This window comes from Herpailurus yagouaroundi, unplaced genomic scaffold (genome assembly GCF_014898765.1).
Source record: "Herpailurus yagouaroundi ecotype Mexico unplaced genomic scaffold, PumYag 139, whole genome shotgun sequence".
NCBI classification, from domain to species: Eukaryota; Metazoa; Chordata; class Mammalia; order Carnivora; family Felidae; genus Herpailurus; species Herpailurus yagouaroundi.
Window position 1 is genome coordinate 22,378,826 of NW_024412394.1, and position 15,061 is coordinate 22,393,886.

General features: G+C 39.0%; 1 protein-coding gene across 23 annotated transcripts in view; it reads right to left on the reverse strand.

Moving 5' to 3' along the window:
* The window catches only part of DST (dystonin), a 510,899-nt gene that overhangs the window by 181,757 nt on the left and 314,081 nt on the right, over positions 1-15,061 (reverse strand). For all 23 annotated transcript variants that reach the window (XM_040473816.1, XM_040473833.1, XM_040473814.1 and 20 more), the window contains 5 exons: positions 6,617-6,729; positions 6,418-6,524; positions 4,157-4,276; positions 1,960-2,055; positions 1,734-1,861 (listed from right to left, as the gene is read on the reverse strand). In XM_040473816.1, coding sequence (XP_040329750.1) covers positions 1,734-1,861; positions 1,960-2,055; positions 4,157-4,276; positions 6,418-6,524; positions 6,617-6,729 — 564 coding nt within the window. The remainder of the gene's footprint in view (positions 1-1,733; positions 1,862-1,959; positions 2,056-4,156; positions 4,277-6,417; positions 6,525-6,616; positions 6,730-15,061) is intronic.

Consider the following 15,061-nt stretch of genomic DNA (forward strand, 5'->3'; position numbering starts at 1 on the left):
TTAAGCAATTATTATGTGCCAGGAAATTAACTGATCATTTCATATACATGACCTCACCACTTACTTATAAGCACCAAATGTGGTAGGTACTATTACATCCTGTTTACAAATAAGGAAACTGAGGCTTAGAGAGGTTAATGAACTTGTCTAAGATTACACAGCTTGCAAGTTAAGCTAAAAATCTAATCCAGGATTGACTAGCTCCTGGACCTTGAACTCAACCACTGCATTAAAATCCGGTTACTATTCTGACAACTAAAAATCTACTCCATTATCCTTTCTGAGACATACTTTTCCATTACTTCTGATGATTAGTTTAGTGTATAATTTTAATCACCCACAATTATCTCCTCCATAAAAGGTTCACCCTGGGTATTTCAAGCTTATTTTGGATCTAGATCCAGTTATGCAGATAGAATATTATGCTTTAGCAGAAGTGTAATCAGTATTTTCATAAATGACTGACACGTTAGCCTTGCTCTCATATCTTCAAGGCATTATTCTTTCCTATTTCAACAACTCGGGAGTCATGTGTGGAACACAAAGAACTTGAGTACACTAGGCGCTCCCTGTGTCCCAGGCAATGCATTAAGCACTGGCAACACAAAAGACAGCAAAACCAAGTCTGTCTCCACATTCCTGGGGCTCATAACTGTGAACAGGCAGCCCTGACTCAAACGATCACAGAAATAAATATAAAATTACAACTGTGATATGAAAGAACAATACATGTAAATATGAGAGTTATAACCAAGACATCTGAACCAGCGTGGGAGACCACAGGAAGTTTCGTGAGGAAGTAACACTGGAGCCGGGATCTGAGATTGATCAGGAGTGAAGAGAGACATGGAGGATGAAAGAGACTTCCCTGCCAAAGGAACAGATGGTGCAAAGATCCTGTGTATGGAGGAGGGCGGGACCTTGGCACATCAGGGCTCCTGAGAGGCAGCCAGTGTGGCCACAGGGTAGGGAGCAAGAAGGGTGTGGAGTGAGAAGGCCAGAGAGGTGCACCGGACCACACAGGCCTATACTGTGAGGGTCAGCCCCTACAGAGCTCCCTTCCCCAATGCCATACATAGGACAGCCTGTGAGGGAAGTACTACAATGGAGGCAAATCCACTCAACAAATATCTCCTAAGGACTAAGCAGTGCTTTCCCAGGCACTGGGAGAGAGAGAATGGGAGAGAGAGAATGATAAAGAGTCAGTGATGATTTCAAGGAATAACTGCGTTTGTGGAAGTAGGAATCTGAACCAGCATATCCTGAGTGTTCTCTAGAGGCCACTTTGCTGCCCTTTAAATGGAGACAGACTCGAGTCTGGCTTCCATTGCTCCATGGAAGGATGGCCTTGGCAAAAATATAATAAAAAACGAAGTAAATTAACTGTTGACCTGCAAATGGATCCAGGCCCTGATGACTTAAATATATGGGAAATGCCCACAGGTAATTTAGATTATTAGAGGAGACTTCACACACCAACCCAGCCTAGCATGTCCTATTTGAACATTACTTAACTGATTTACTCTTCACATCTCTTGAATGAGTTTCTGGATAAGAAAATGGGAGAATCAGAAAGACTAAGTGACTTATCCAAGGTCATGCAGCAAAGGAAATGAAAAATGTAAATGTTGGTCCTAGGCCTGCCTGGCTCCAAAACTTAAGTTCTTCCTATGAGAACAAAGAGACCCCGCGCCCAACTTGATACCCATGGCAGAAAACATCCCCAGGCCTACCTTTCTACTTCTGGTCGAAGTGCCTTCTCTCTCTCGAGCATGGCAATAATGAGTTTCCCCCACTCTTTTTCTATGTCATTTGGATGATAACCTTGAAGTAGTTTGATGCGTCCAAATTCTATCCAAATCTTGAGAAAACAAAAAAATGTAGTATGAAGCAAGGATGTAAAAAAAAAAAAAAAAAAAAAGATTTATGCTTGACAATACAAAGGAAATTCCTACTTACCTCTAATAATTTATATAGGCGTTTAATTTTTGATTTTTCTGTCTCCTTTGGTGGAATTTCTGTTTCTTTAAACTGTAAATACTGATTATAAAGTGCCTAGAATGAAAGGGAAAATAAATGAAGGCCCAAACTTCAAAGACCTATTTTCATTACCGCACAGTGTACCACTTCAAATCTCACTTACTATGCTATATGCCTTCAGTGGAATTGCTTTATAAAACTGACACTCAAGGACAATACTGATTCACAGCTAGTTGGTGACTAGGTTGCAGAACGCAAGATTTGACAAGGGTGTAATTACTGATGTGCATCGTGATTTAACATGTGCCATGCAGGGATCTGGATAATAATAAGCCATGGCAGAGTTTAATATGGTTCTAACTAAAAATCTCTCATCATACAAACAAGAAAACATATCTTTTAAAAGATTTCACTTTCCAAATGCTGTCCTTTAGCTTTCAGTTTTTGGAAAAATAATCTGATGCAATTCCCAAAAGGAAAAAAATGTTCTCTTCTGTATTATGGATCTATCCTTGAAAACAGAATTCTTATCATATAGATAGGGCTAAATCTTGATTCCAGTGTCCCAGTAAAATGACCCCATGCTCCATTATAGTACTTTAACTTGTTGGCCAAGTTAAACAGATCTTTTAATAAACAAACATAGATGTTATTTGTTGCAGCTATTATTATAGAAGTTTCAACTACATAATTCAATTATCTACTTTGTAGATACTAATTTGAAAATATCTTAAATATAATATTAAAAAGGACCTTCATAAAAATTATATAGATAAAACATATCCACATTAATAAGTATATACAAATCATTTCATTTTCATTCATGTTGTTTTTCTAAAAAAATTCCGTATAAATCTTCAGGCAGGATTTCTGAAGGATTCCATTCAACGTTTTACTGGTTAATGAAATTACTGGCATTTCCCCATGATGTTTTCGTCTATGTATCATGTGCTGTCCTAGGCACCAGCAAATAATCTGTGTAGCCACTCAAATTTCTTCCAAAACCTTAAGAATTTGCATTAATCAGAAGCCAATACAAATTTACCCAAGTGTCTGGACAATAGGAACCCACTTGGAAATAAGCTAAACCTCAAATCTGCAAATTGCATTGAACTCAAAATGCAATGTTTCAGGACACCCACTAGAAAATAAGCTCGGAATGCCATTATGTTATGTGCTAACCACCATTCCTGGTAGATGTGGTGAAAGAAGGGGGACATCTTTCTGGCCCTGGGAAGTTTTGCCTCCACAAAGGGAGACATCACACAAACAACTTCAGGACACTTAAAAAGCATCATATCAACACATGCCAAGTAACTTCACGCCAAGGACAAACTCCCCATGGCAATGTGAATAAAAACTGTTCCACAGATGTTCTGTACGGATGCATGAACACGATGAATAATTTTAACAGGACCCACCCTGGGTTATTACAGTTTTTGCAATTCCAGTTTGATCAAAAAACAAAGCCTATAATTCAAGGAATTAAGACTTTATTATTAATATTCACATTATCCGTTTCTTAAAATAAAGCAGATTACTTTGTTATTACAAATCCAAATATACAAAATGAGATGATACTCATCAGTAATTTTACATATCTATAATTCTTTTATATTTCTAGGATGTCTTTGCCTCAAAGAGTTGGACCTGTTTTTAGGTAGCAGCAAATGTCTTACGAAATGGAAGTCAGGTATGTGTTTCTCATTTCATGGTGAAATAGAGTATGTGCTTCTTGCTTTACAAAAAGAAACCTCCAGGAGTTTTTAACAGGGTTTAACCACAGGCACAATCCCAACCATGGTTAAACTTGTACCAGCTTCCCAGAGCCCTTCCTGCCTGAGCCATATGGTGGGTTCCAAGCATTCCCCATGCACCAAAAGCAATTTGGCAATGTCAGTTCCAGGGTCTCTCAAATTATACCTTTTAACTCCCAACAATTCAAAGCTAAGGGACTATAAATTTCTTTAAGGTGTTACTGCTATTATGTTTTCATTATTAACGTTTACCTCCATTTTCTTCGAGTAATGGGAGATGAATAAATTTAAAAACTGCCTATTAGTGGCTTGCCAAGGGAAATTTTTCTTGAACTTCTGAAATTATGGAACTATTATAACATTATTTAAAAGTTTAATAATCAAGCCCAATCCTTTGTAACTTCTACAGTGACACAGACCTTGAGTTCTACGGGATTATTAGGAAATGTTCTCTCAGACATTGTGGTCACATGGTGTCTAATCCACTGAATGAGGTAGTTCACCATATTCTGGTATTCGATCCATTTGACTTCAACATCCTGGAACAATAAAATGACAGACAAGATCCATGTCTGCAAATAATAACATTCATATCTAACACAATTTAGTCAAAGGTCATTCTGTGAATGTGTATGTCCTTAAGCTGGTCAGTCAGAACCAGCTCATTGTTTTCTCACTTTTCACACAGCCCCACATAAAGAGATGTGAAAACATGCCACCAACATCTGACAATGAAGACTGACCTAATGAGTGTCACTTCTGATCCAGAGATGGTGGCTGCCTGGGGCACTATGTTAAGATGGCTTCTGAGGCTGCATCCAAATGCAGCAGGAAGAAACACTGTGATCATTTTGGGGGTTTCCAGGCACCCACAATGAGGGAGTAAGAGCGTGCACAAGCCAAGTTAGCTGCTATGTCCTCCAACCTTTCTAGATCTAAATCCACTGTATACCTGAACTCAATGGTCTACAGAGTATGCAGGAAAGCAGACAGGAATAAAAATTATAGAAAATGTATGTGGTAGGATTACTCATTAAGCAAACCTTTTATAGAAATGGAAAGAAACTGGAAGGCTGTCACCTGCTCTGTTGAATTAAAAGTATTTGACAAGTGCTTATTACATTCAAAGCATTATACTATGTGTTGTAATAAGAATTTAATACTTTAAGACATAATACCTTTTATCAAAGAGTTACTGTCTAGATAGGGAGGCAGGAGAGTCATAATATAAACAGTTAAGCAAAATGAAAAGCAGTAGTTAATTAAGTGCTGAAATAACTGAAACAGGTAGTATATGATAAAGGCTGAGATAAGAATCAGGTCATTATATATGTGCCTCAAAACAATCACCAAGGTATTCTTGGGAGAGAAGTCCTTGAGCAGTTCTGCAACAACCAGTAAGTGTTTGGGGGCGGAGGGGAGGAAGAGATAAAAGATAGGGAGCCCCAAGTGAGTAGGACTCTGAACTAGAAATGCCCTGGCTACCAGCAAACAGCCTGTGTTGAAACACTGTAGCTAAAAAAGGAGGTACACAGAATTTTCAGTGTCAGAGTATCTAGGCTGGACTTCACCTAACAAGCTATATGTAATCACTGAACGTTTTCAAGCCAAAGACGTCAGGTTTTAGGAAGATCAATCTGATGACCGTGTGCAGTGCTGATGGGAAGAGAAATAAAACAGAGGCAGAAAAGTGTAGAAAAGCTGTCATCCTAGTAAGGAGTACGAGGCAGGAACGGGGTGAAGGCAGGGAGAAGATAAGGCAAGGAATGGCCACGAGAAACATTCTCAAGCAACGCTCAACACTCAACTGTTGGCAGACATCACAGTAAAGGATGAGCAGGAGAGCAAGTTACTCAGGGATCAGAAGACGATACACCTCTGAGAGAAAGAACAGGGAGAAGAGAATGGAAGTAAGTCCAGAGGTGAAAAAGATGAGCTCCAAAATCTTCTAAGTAAATTAGGAATAAAGGTATCTGCAAGGGAAAGAGTGAGAAGCCCAGGGTGAAGGGGCTCATCCTCTAACGCACAACTGATGGTTTCCCGTCTCTTCCAGAAATGCTTCCATATGTGTTCGTATGACCACTACAAAATGCACCGTTGAACTGAATTACACAAATGTTTGGGAAACAGTGGACAAATGAGGAGCCCAAAGCTCTCTGTACCACACTTCACTCTGCTTATGAAGTAGCTTGTTAATTTGGCAAAATCAAATAACCTTCCTCTAGATAATCACCTTTAAATCAGAAAAACAATTCCTAGCCAACTTATTTCATGAGATTATGAGAATTAGTAACATTGAAAGTGATCTCAGGGGTGAGATATTCTGCAGATACAGAAGGACATCAAACAGAGCAAATATAAAACAGCAGCAAGTTAAAAAGGAAAAACTCCAAAATTCGGTGCTTTAGAGCTTTTAATTATAAAATTATATGTAACTCTAAACAGCTTACTTTATGACACAGAACAAATATTTTTGAGTTATACTTTAATCATAATGGTAGAATAGTGTCATCAAAATGCAAACAGTACTGGTTCATTAAATAGCATCTTAACTCAAATTCTTTAAAGAATATTTCACATTTAAATACTGTAAAAAGCTCTATCAAAGAATTCAGTTAACTGGTCATTAATTGGTCATTACTGAATCCGCAGCTTCTAGTAGGGAAAAATCAATACTCACATTTGCACCAATGCCTTCGCCACCTTCAGGGACTTTGGGAAATGCATCATAGAGAGATGACACATAAGTTATTACTGATTTTTCATCAGGTGAGGAGACATCAACATCTAAAAGCAGCCACATAAATTATTTCAAAATGTTGACAGATTACTTCTGACCAGACTTTCATGCCAGTCTACATCTAGTCAGAACAACTCACCTTCAGGATCCAGAAGTCTTATAACTCCAATTTTTTCTGCTACATAAAAAGCGTGCTCTAAATTTGCAAGGTTGCTTTGAACAGCAACAGTATTCATGTCTATCAGGTCCGGCCTAGGAAAAAATTCACTGCAATCAGTTAAGTTTTCTCACGTGCTAATTCAACATTACACGAACCTGTTTATCTATTTACATACCATCTCTGCAAATACTAATACTAAGCCTATGTTGAAATACAAAGATTTTCATCAAATATTTAACAATGCTTACTTTTCTCAGAAACTTTTGTGTGCTGGGGTGCCTGGATGGCTCAGTCAATTGAGGGTCCAACTCCTGGGCCATGATCTCACGGTTCTTGAGTTTAAGCCCCACATCAGGCTCTGAGTTGGCAGTACAGAGCCTGCTTGGGATTCTCTCTGCCCCTCCCTCACTTGCTTGTGTACTCTCTCAAAATAAATAAATAAGCTTAAAAAAAAAGATTCTCTCTCTCTGCCCCTCCCCCGGCATGCGCTTTTTCTCTCTCCCAATAAAAAAAAGAAAACTTTTGTATGCCAAAACCAAGTGTAGCAAGGAAATTATAAAAAGTTGGTAACTTTCAACAAAATCTACAAATTCCTCATAATCATAAACTCTACTATTCCAACAGCATCCTTCCAATCCAACTAGCATCCTCTCAGTTTCTCCCCAAACACAAACGTTTATGATGAATTCAATGCTGCTTCCTTGGCACCCACCGCCCAGTGGACAGGATGCCATGTGCTGTGATTGCTGTTGACTCATCTTTGCGAGCACTATCATCCTTTGTGAAGCCTTCACTCATCTTCCCAGCCTTCATTTTTCTCTCTGTTGCCTGAACTCTTTACAGACTCCTGGGCCTGTGCTCGTCACTTTGGCCCTTAGAATAATCATACACTTCCCTGCCCTATTAATTCACTATTTAATGTGCATGCACATCTTGCTTCGCACAACCGGCTAACTCTAAGTCAGCAAGAACCATGTATTAATAAACTTTTGTATTTTATCCTTCTGAGACAAAGAGTGACAAAGATTTAGCAGACAACAAATATCTAGCAGTAAGTTGGTAAGTAGGTTGGCTAATTGGTAATTTGAATCATAAATGAAAGACTAAAATAAGCACTAGTTTACATCTTCACAAGCATCTATGTGCATGCCCGTGTACATGCACACAGGTGCAAGCACGCACGCACGCGCGCACACACACACACACACACACACACACACACACTCATACACCAGACTTCAACCCTTTCTATTTTGTGAGACTTGCATGTTTTACTAAACCACAGGGATACTTTAAAGCTATCTCTGTCTATATACAAGACAGGAAAAGGGAAAGACTTCCCAAATACTCCTTGCATAGACAGCGGCAAAATGTGGTAGTTGGAAACTTAACACAAGGCCAAAAGCCAGTCAGGAAATGTTCATCTCAAAAGCAAAGCATTAAAAGAATGCAAAAACAGGGGCGCCTGGGTGGCGCAGTCGGTTAAGCGTCCGACTTCAGCCAGGTCACGATCTCGCGGTCCGTGAGTTCGAGCCCCGCGTCAGGCTCTGGGCTGATGGCTCGGAGCCTGGAGCCTGTTTCAGATTCTGTGTCTCCCTCTCTCTCTGCCCCTCCCCCGTTCATGCTCTGTCTCTCTCTGTCCCAAAAATAAATAAAAACGTTGAAAAAAAAATTAAAAAGAATGCAAAAACAAATGTGGAAACAGTAAAGCTCAAAAAGAGTGGTACCCACCCTCAAAATCACTAAGAACCCACTCTTATCAAGTTCTAAGGCTGGCTCTTAACAATGTCCCACAGACATTCTGGTTTGCTCAGAATAGTCATCTGGGAACTGCAGAATGAGTGGGAGGGCTCAGAGGTCATGGAGAAGGACTGAAATGCAAATTATTTTGAATACTACTTGGAAAGCTGTTTACATGAAAAACTCTTAGGAAGGTAAACAATAATTTGTAGTCTTCTTTTTATCTGATAAGAAAGCAGACCTCAAAGAAATCTACTTACAGTTTTACAGAACTTTCAAAGTGTTCAGAACCTTGAAATGCAGCCGCCATGACCTACCTACCTATTTCCCGGGAAATTATTAGCAAATTTGTTAATGTTTTTCATATGCACCAACATGATTACTTAAAAGTGATCCTACATTTATTATAGGAATAATAAATCTACTGACAACAATAGAGGTAAGTGACATACCTCTAAAAATAATATTTTTTACTCCCAAAGAAGTATTTTTGAAGAATCTGCCAACTTCAAGATTACTAAACAGGTGAATTTAGGTCTAGACAAAAACAAGTATCTAAAGTTCAAAAAACTGTTTTGCTTCCATAAAGTTCACACATTTTGAAGAAATAAAAACCAGCCTTTCTGGATTTGCCAAATCTCCCAACAAGAAAGGGCATGTTGTTATACGAACCCTGCCATTAGCAAGAAAGTAAACAGTGAGTAATCCCAGAGGGAATGAATAAAGTCATTGAAGAACCAAGTTTTTGACTAAGAGAATAAAACATAAAACTTCCTTCAGAATGACATAGTCATTTCAGCACAAAGGCAGCTGTATAATACACTGAGTTGAGATAAGTCACCTCTTTTATCATGATATTTAACACTTTAATGGAACAAAAAACAAAGTGACATTCCTTTATTAAAAGACTGCAGTAGACAAAATTAATAAAAAAAAAGAAAAAAATTGTAAAACCACTATGAGAAATGAACAGCCTGAACGTTTTCAAAATCCTATCCCTCTCCAAACTCATCTCCTAACCATTCAGTCATTTTCAGTCTTCTACTCTGCCTTTCCTCTAGCTGTCTGGAGCTTCCAGAAGAGGCTTGTGTTGTGACCTATCTTTCTTCTTCTTACAGGCTCACTGGGATCATATAACCCTTTAAAACGTTAGCTATTTTCCACCTACAGGTTTGTATTTTCATTCCAAAGGTTTCATTCCAGCTTAAGATCTCCTTTTTGTGGAACTTTAATAGGAAATTTCGTTCCCATTTTAGGTTTGACTAACCCAAGTCTACACTACATTGTAAACAGGTACAAGGCAACAACCATGTTCCTATATTGCATTAATTTTTCTAGTTTCCCTATTTTCTTCAAACCTTTCAAAATCATATAATGTAATACTCTGCCACTGAAAGTAATATATGTTAGTCTTTTATGGGAAAAGGGCCATCCTAACTCTTAACTTGTGTCATTATTCTGGAATAATATAATCTTTTCTGAATGACTCAATGTTCATAGATAGCACTTTTAAAAAACATACATTTTTATCCTACTTTTTTTTCCATCAATGATTAAAAACAGCTTACAAAGAAAAACACAAGAAGATACCACAAAGTAGGGACACCTGGGTGGGTCAGTTGGTTAAACTTCCAACTCAGGTCACCATCTCATGTTTCATGAGTTCTCAGCCCAGCACTGGGCTCTCTGCTGTCAGCACCGAGCCTGCTTTGGATCCTCTGTCCCCCTCTCTTTGCCCCTCCCCCACTCGTGTGCTCTGTCTCTCAAAAATAAACAAACATAAAACAAATTTTAAAAAAAGAAGATACCACAAATTATATAGTGTGAGTATAAAATCAAGATAAGACCATAAGATGAAACTGAAAGCAAAGCCAAAAGTGCAAAGCACTTGTATGCATGCTTACTGCCCTTAATTTGTTTAAAAATATAGGACCAAAAGGTCTCAAAGTGGCTACTGCCATAATTCAAAATAATTTTGGATAAAAGTAATGTTTATCTTTCATATAACACCCATGTTAAAAGGGCATTCTCTCTAAACAAAAAAATTATACAATAGGCTACACTCATACATACACACACACACACACACATACACGCATACAAAACTGCAGGCATATATACATGTATATGGGCATTTTTATTTATGTTTATATTTATATACACATATACACACATATACATACACACACACACACAACACACATGTATAGACAGACATATATTTTATATATGTTACCACCCACATTAATAGATAGCCAAACTAACAGAACATTAAAACTACATAAGATATTTTTTGGTACAGACACCCCAAAGTAACTCTTCAGTCCTCAAATTCTTTATTATTATATTAGCTCACATGAGAATTAGATAGATTCTGAGAGAAAATTTGACTTATGCAGTATTACAAATGGCTAAAGATTAACACAAGACACTACCTAAGACTTCCACATTACATCATGCCAAACACTGAAATGCTCAACTACAAGGAACATGAAACCAAGTCAGAATACTTAGACTTACAAACGGCCATTGGAACATCCTTGAAGGTACACTGATAAAAGTTAGCTAAGAGAAGAGAGCATTAGTGCAGACACAAGATTAACAAATTCCGAACCAAAAGTATGATAATGGCTGCAAGGACAGATCTAACATTAGTAGTCAGAATCCAAATCAGGATGTTTTTTCAAAGTATGCAAAATTTATTTAAATTCATAGGGTTTACGGGGTTGTGTTGGCTCTCAATTGGCATTCAATCACTATTTACTGTGTGAGTATAGATGTAAGTTTTGGCTATCCAGGATCTGAACCCTCTTGAGAAATTTTCCCTTTTAGGAATCACGACAGAAAGAGAAACGAGCAGAGTCCATTTCTCAAAGCAAAAACACATCGGGTTTTTGTCTCTTTCCTTTGCTCAACAAATGTCCACTGCATACCTCACCCCCATACATGACACGACCTGATCAACTCAGATTCTTCCTGTAAGTCTTGCTTTTCTACATTCCCAGATGCTGTCTACTATCCTAATGTGTGTATTTGCCACAATTCATTCTAACTCTGCACTTGCCTCTCACAATGGACAGCAGGCTGCCTGAAGGCAGACCTTGTTTTAGCCATGTTTGTATCTTCAATATCTAGCATGATGCTCGGCACACGAATATTTGAAAAATGAATAAACTATAAAGAAATGAATAGCTTTGAGGACTGGAAGGTACCATCTGGCACCTGGTTCAAATTGCTGATTCCTAGGTTTGTTCCTTTTCTTTTTGTTAATTTCTACAGATAAAGCTACCATCGATAGCTTCCAATCAGGATTTCACACCCTTATCAAAATCCACATGGGACAGAACACAATGCCATTAACTTCTCCATGAACTAAACAGACACACATCTTAAGGTTTCCTAAAGGATTTCTCTGCTAAAAACAATCTGAAAACAGGCATGCAGTGAAAACAACAAGCAAGGGATAAATTACAAAGTTTCAAAAAGTATAATTATCACTCTGAATTTACAGATGAAACAATTTAAGCTTTAAGAGATTAAGTAATTTGAAGAATGCAAGCTGACAAGGGCAGTCAGGATTTGAACCCAGGTGTATCTCTCTACAAAGTCTGAGCAACGTGCTACGCTGTGCTGGCATTATAAACTGAAATCTAATTAAATCGTAACATCCGATATGAAGCTGAAAAATCAAGATAAAGAAAACAGAGAAGAATTTATGCTTCTGCTGGTGGGGAAAGTGATAATGATGATGGCAATACAAGAAACACAAGAGAGTGTGTCTGTGCATGCTGGCATATCCAGAAAAATAAACTGTATGAAATAAGATGTAATTCCAGACTGTCACCCAAACAGTACTCATCAATATATACTGTAACAATGTTTTCCACACTTGGAATGGTGCTAGGCCCTACTCTAGACTGACAGAATATAGAGAAAGGCCTGGTTATCTGTATTTTAACAAGGTTCTCCCCTTCCCCCAGGGTGATTCTTATCAGGCAAGTCTGAGAACTAAATCATTTTAAAAACCTTCTTGCCTCTAATACATTTCTCATTTTCTTTCAAAATCATCCATATTCTGCACTGGCAAAAAAAAAAAATCCATAACACTATCAGATAATTATGTAACAAGACAAACACAAAGCAGACACAAACACAAACATGCCTACTGCCTTAGACTCTCAGTAGGAGACAGCAAGCCTTTTCCCTCTTTTCCAGTGCTGATTTTTATTGCTTAAATCAAGAGGAAAAGAACACGTTTAGGATTGGAGGGGATGGGGCGGAGCCACATTTCATATTGGCCCAACTCTGGAATAGACTGTAAAACAAGGTAGCTGACGAAGACAGCATTTGGGGTGACCGATTGTTTCATTGAAATAAAAACCACTTATATAAACTTCATGATAGGAGATATCAGATCAGGTGAAAGGACACTGAGCAATAATTTTCTTTCTCACACAACAAAACAGAAAGTAGAATGGTTATTGCCAGCGTTTGGGGGGTGGGAGAAGCGTTCTGGAGATGGATGGCGGTGATGGTTTAGCAACAGTGTATTAACATACCAAATGGTAAATGTTACGTATATCTTACCACAGTTTTTCAAACTTTAAAAAAAATTTGAAGGACCATTTTTACATATTTGAGCGAAAAGGCTCTACCGAGATAGAAAGAAGTAACAGGGCTGTGACTCAGGTGTCCTGTGACTTAGTCCTAACTTGTTCTCTGACGGTGAACATGCATCCAGAAACCCGTGTCTCAGGTTTCTCATTTCTCCTACAGAAAAATGAAATTCAAGGATTACAGAAAATCAGGAACTCTAAGAATCGTCTGGAATTCCAGGGAGTGTCTTGAGATTTGTGTGGCAGTGGAAGAAAGCCATTTTAGGTCTGAAGAAGCCAACTGATTTGTCCAAGGTCTCAAGAGAAGATTCATGTGAAAGTACCTGTGAAACTAAATATCAACCACCATATGCACGGGTTATTAAAAAGCATCCACTGGCATGTAACCAATGTAATGAAAATGTCACAGAAAGCCTAACTTGGCACTTCAGTAACACTAATTCTAAATAATTCTTCCCAGTCAACAAACTAGCAAGTTCATTCATTCACTCAACGTTTAATAAGCACCTACTATGTGCTGGGCAGAGAGGCACTAAGAATACAGGCACTGGGCATACGAAGAGCTCAGAGCTCTAAAGGGAGTTCAGGAGTAAACCAGGAGAAAACCTGGTTGGAAAGAACACCCTGAGCACCGAGGCAGAGGGGGAAAAGCCTGCACATGTTCAGGCCTGGAGGCCACGTGAGAACAAGGAGACCACTGCCTGGGATGGGAGCCAACATCAGGAGGACACGTGGTGAGAGATGACTGGAAGGACGCAGGGGCAGAGATAATGCAGAATCTCATGAACTTTTTTTTTATGTTTATTTTTGAGAGAGAACATGTGCACCCACGTGTGCACAGGGAAGGGGCAGAGAGAGAGGGAAGAAGAGGATCCAAGGCAGGCTCTGAGGTGTCAGCACAGAGCCCAATGCCGGGCTTGAACTCATGAGCCATGAGACCATGACCTGAGCTGAAGTCAGACACTTAACTGACTGAGCCACCCAGAGGCCCCAAATCTCATGAACTTCTTAAAGGATTTTGAATATTTTTCTAAGAACTAATGCACTGAAATGCGTTAAGGAGGTGACAGGACTAAATGATCAGATCTGAGGTTAGATGCAGAAGAAATCTCAAGTGTTGAAAGTATTCCCACAGAAGCCAGTAGGGAACCATAGTGACTGCAAAAGAATGTGGCAGCAGTGGAGAGAAGCAGACAGGGCAGGAGATATTTCGAAGGTCAAATCCACAGAACTTAGGGGTGTGGGCATGGATGGGAGTCAACACAGAGAGAAAAGAAAGTCAACAGGCAACCCCCCAAAAACTCCCAACATGTACTGGCCTTGTGGCTGAGTCTACAAATAGATCTGAGCAGGAAGAGCCCAAGAAACAGGAGGAAAACCAGGGCAGTGTGGAGCCATAAAAACCAAAGAAAAAAGACTAGTATTTCAAGAAGAAAAGAATGGTCAGTAGGGTCAAATACAGAGGAGAAAAATGAGGCCTGAAAACGACCCATTGGATTTAGCCACATGGAAGACATTCTTGACCCTAGAAGAGTTTTGGTGGATTATGGGCCCAGAGGCCAGAAGAAGTGAGGTGAGGAATAAACATGGAGTAAAGAAATGTAAATGGAGGGTACAGACAATTCTTTTGACAAGTCTGGCCTTTAAGGAAAGGAATGATGTGACGCAGATGGGAAAAAAGCATGGAGTTAAGAGAGGAATTTTTTGTTGTTGTTTTATTAGCCAAGAGGCTTCAGCGTGCTTAAAATTCAAGGAGAAAGATCTGTTGAGGGAGAAAGGTTTAGTGTAATGAGAAAGAAGGTTTCTGAAGCAATGGTAGAGATGGGATCCAGAGCACAGGAGGAGGGATACAGGCCTTGGAGAGGTGGAGGAGGAATTCGTCTGTCAAACAGGAGCAAAGATGGGCTGGGATGGATGCAAACGAAGTCAGGTCTGTATCTTTGGTAGCAAAGACAAAGACATTTCACTTGCTGGTGTCAGTATTCTCTGAGAGCAGGAGTGCAGATCATCAGCTGACAGTAAGGGGAGAAAAGGCAGCATGAGTGAGAGAAGGTGTGAATTAACACAG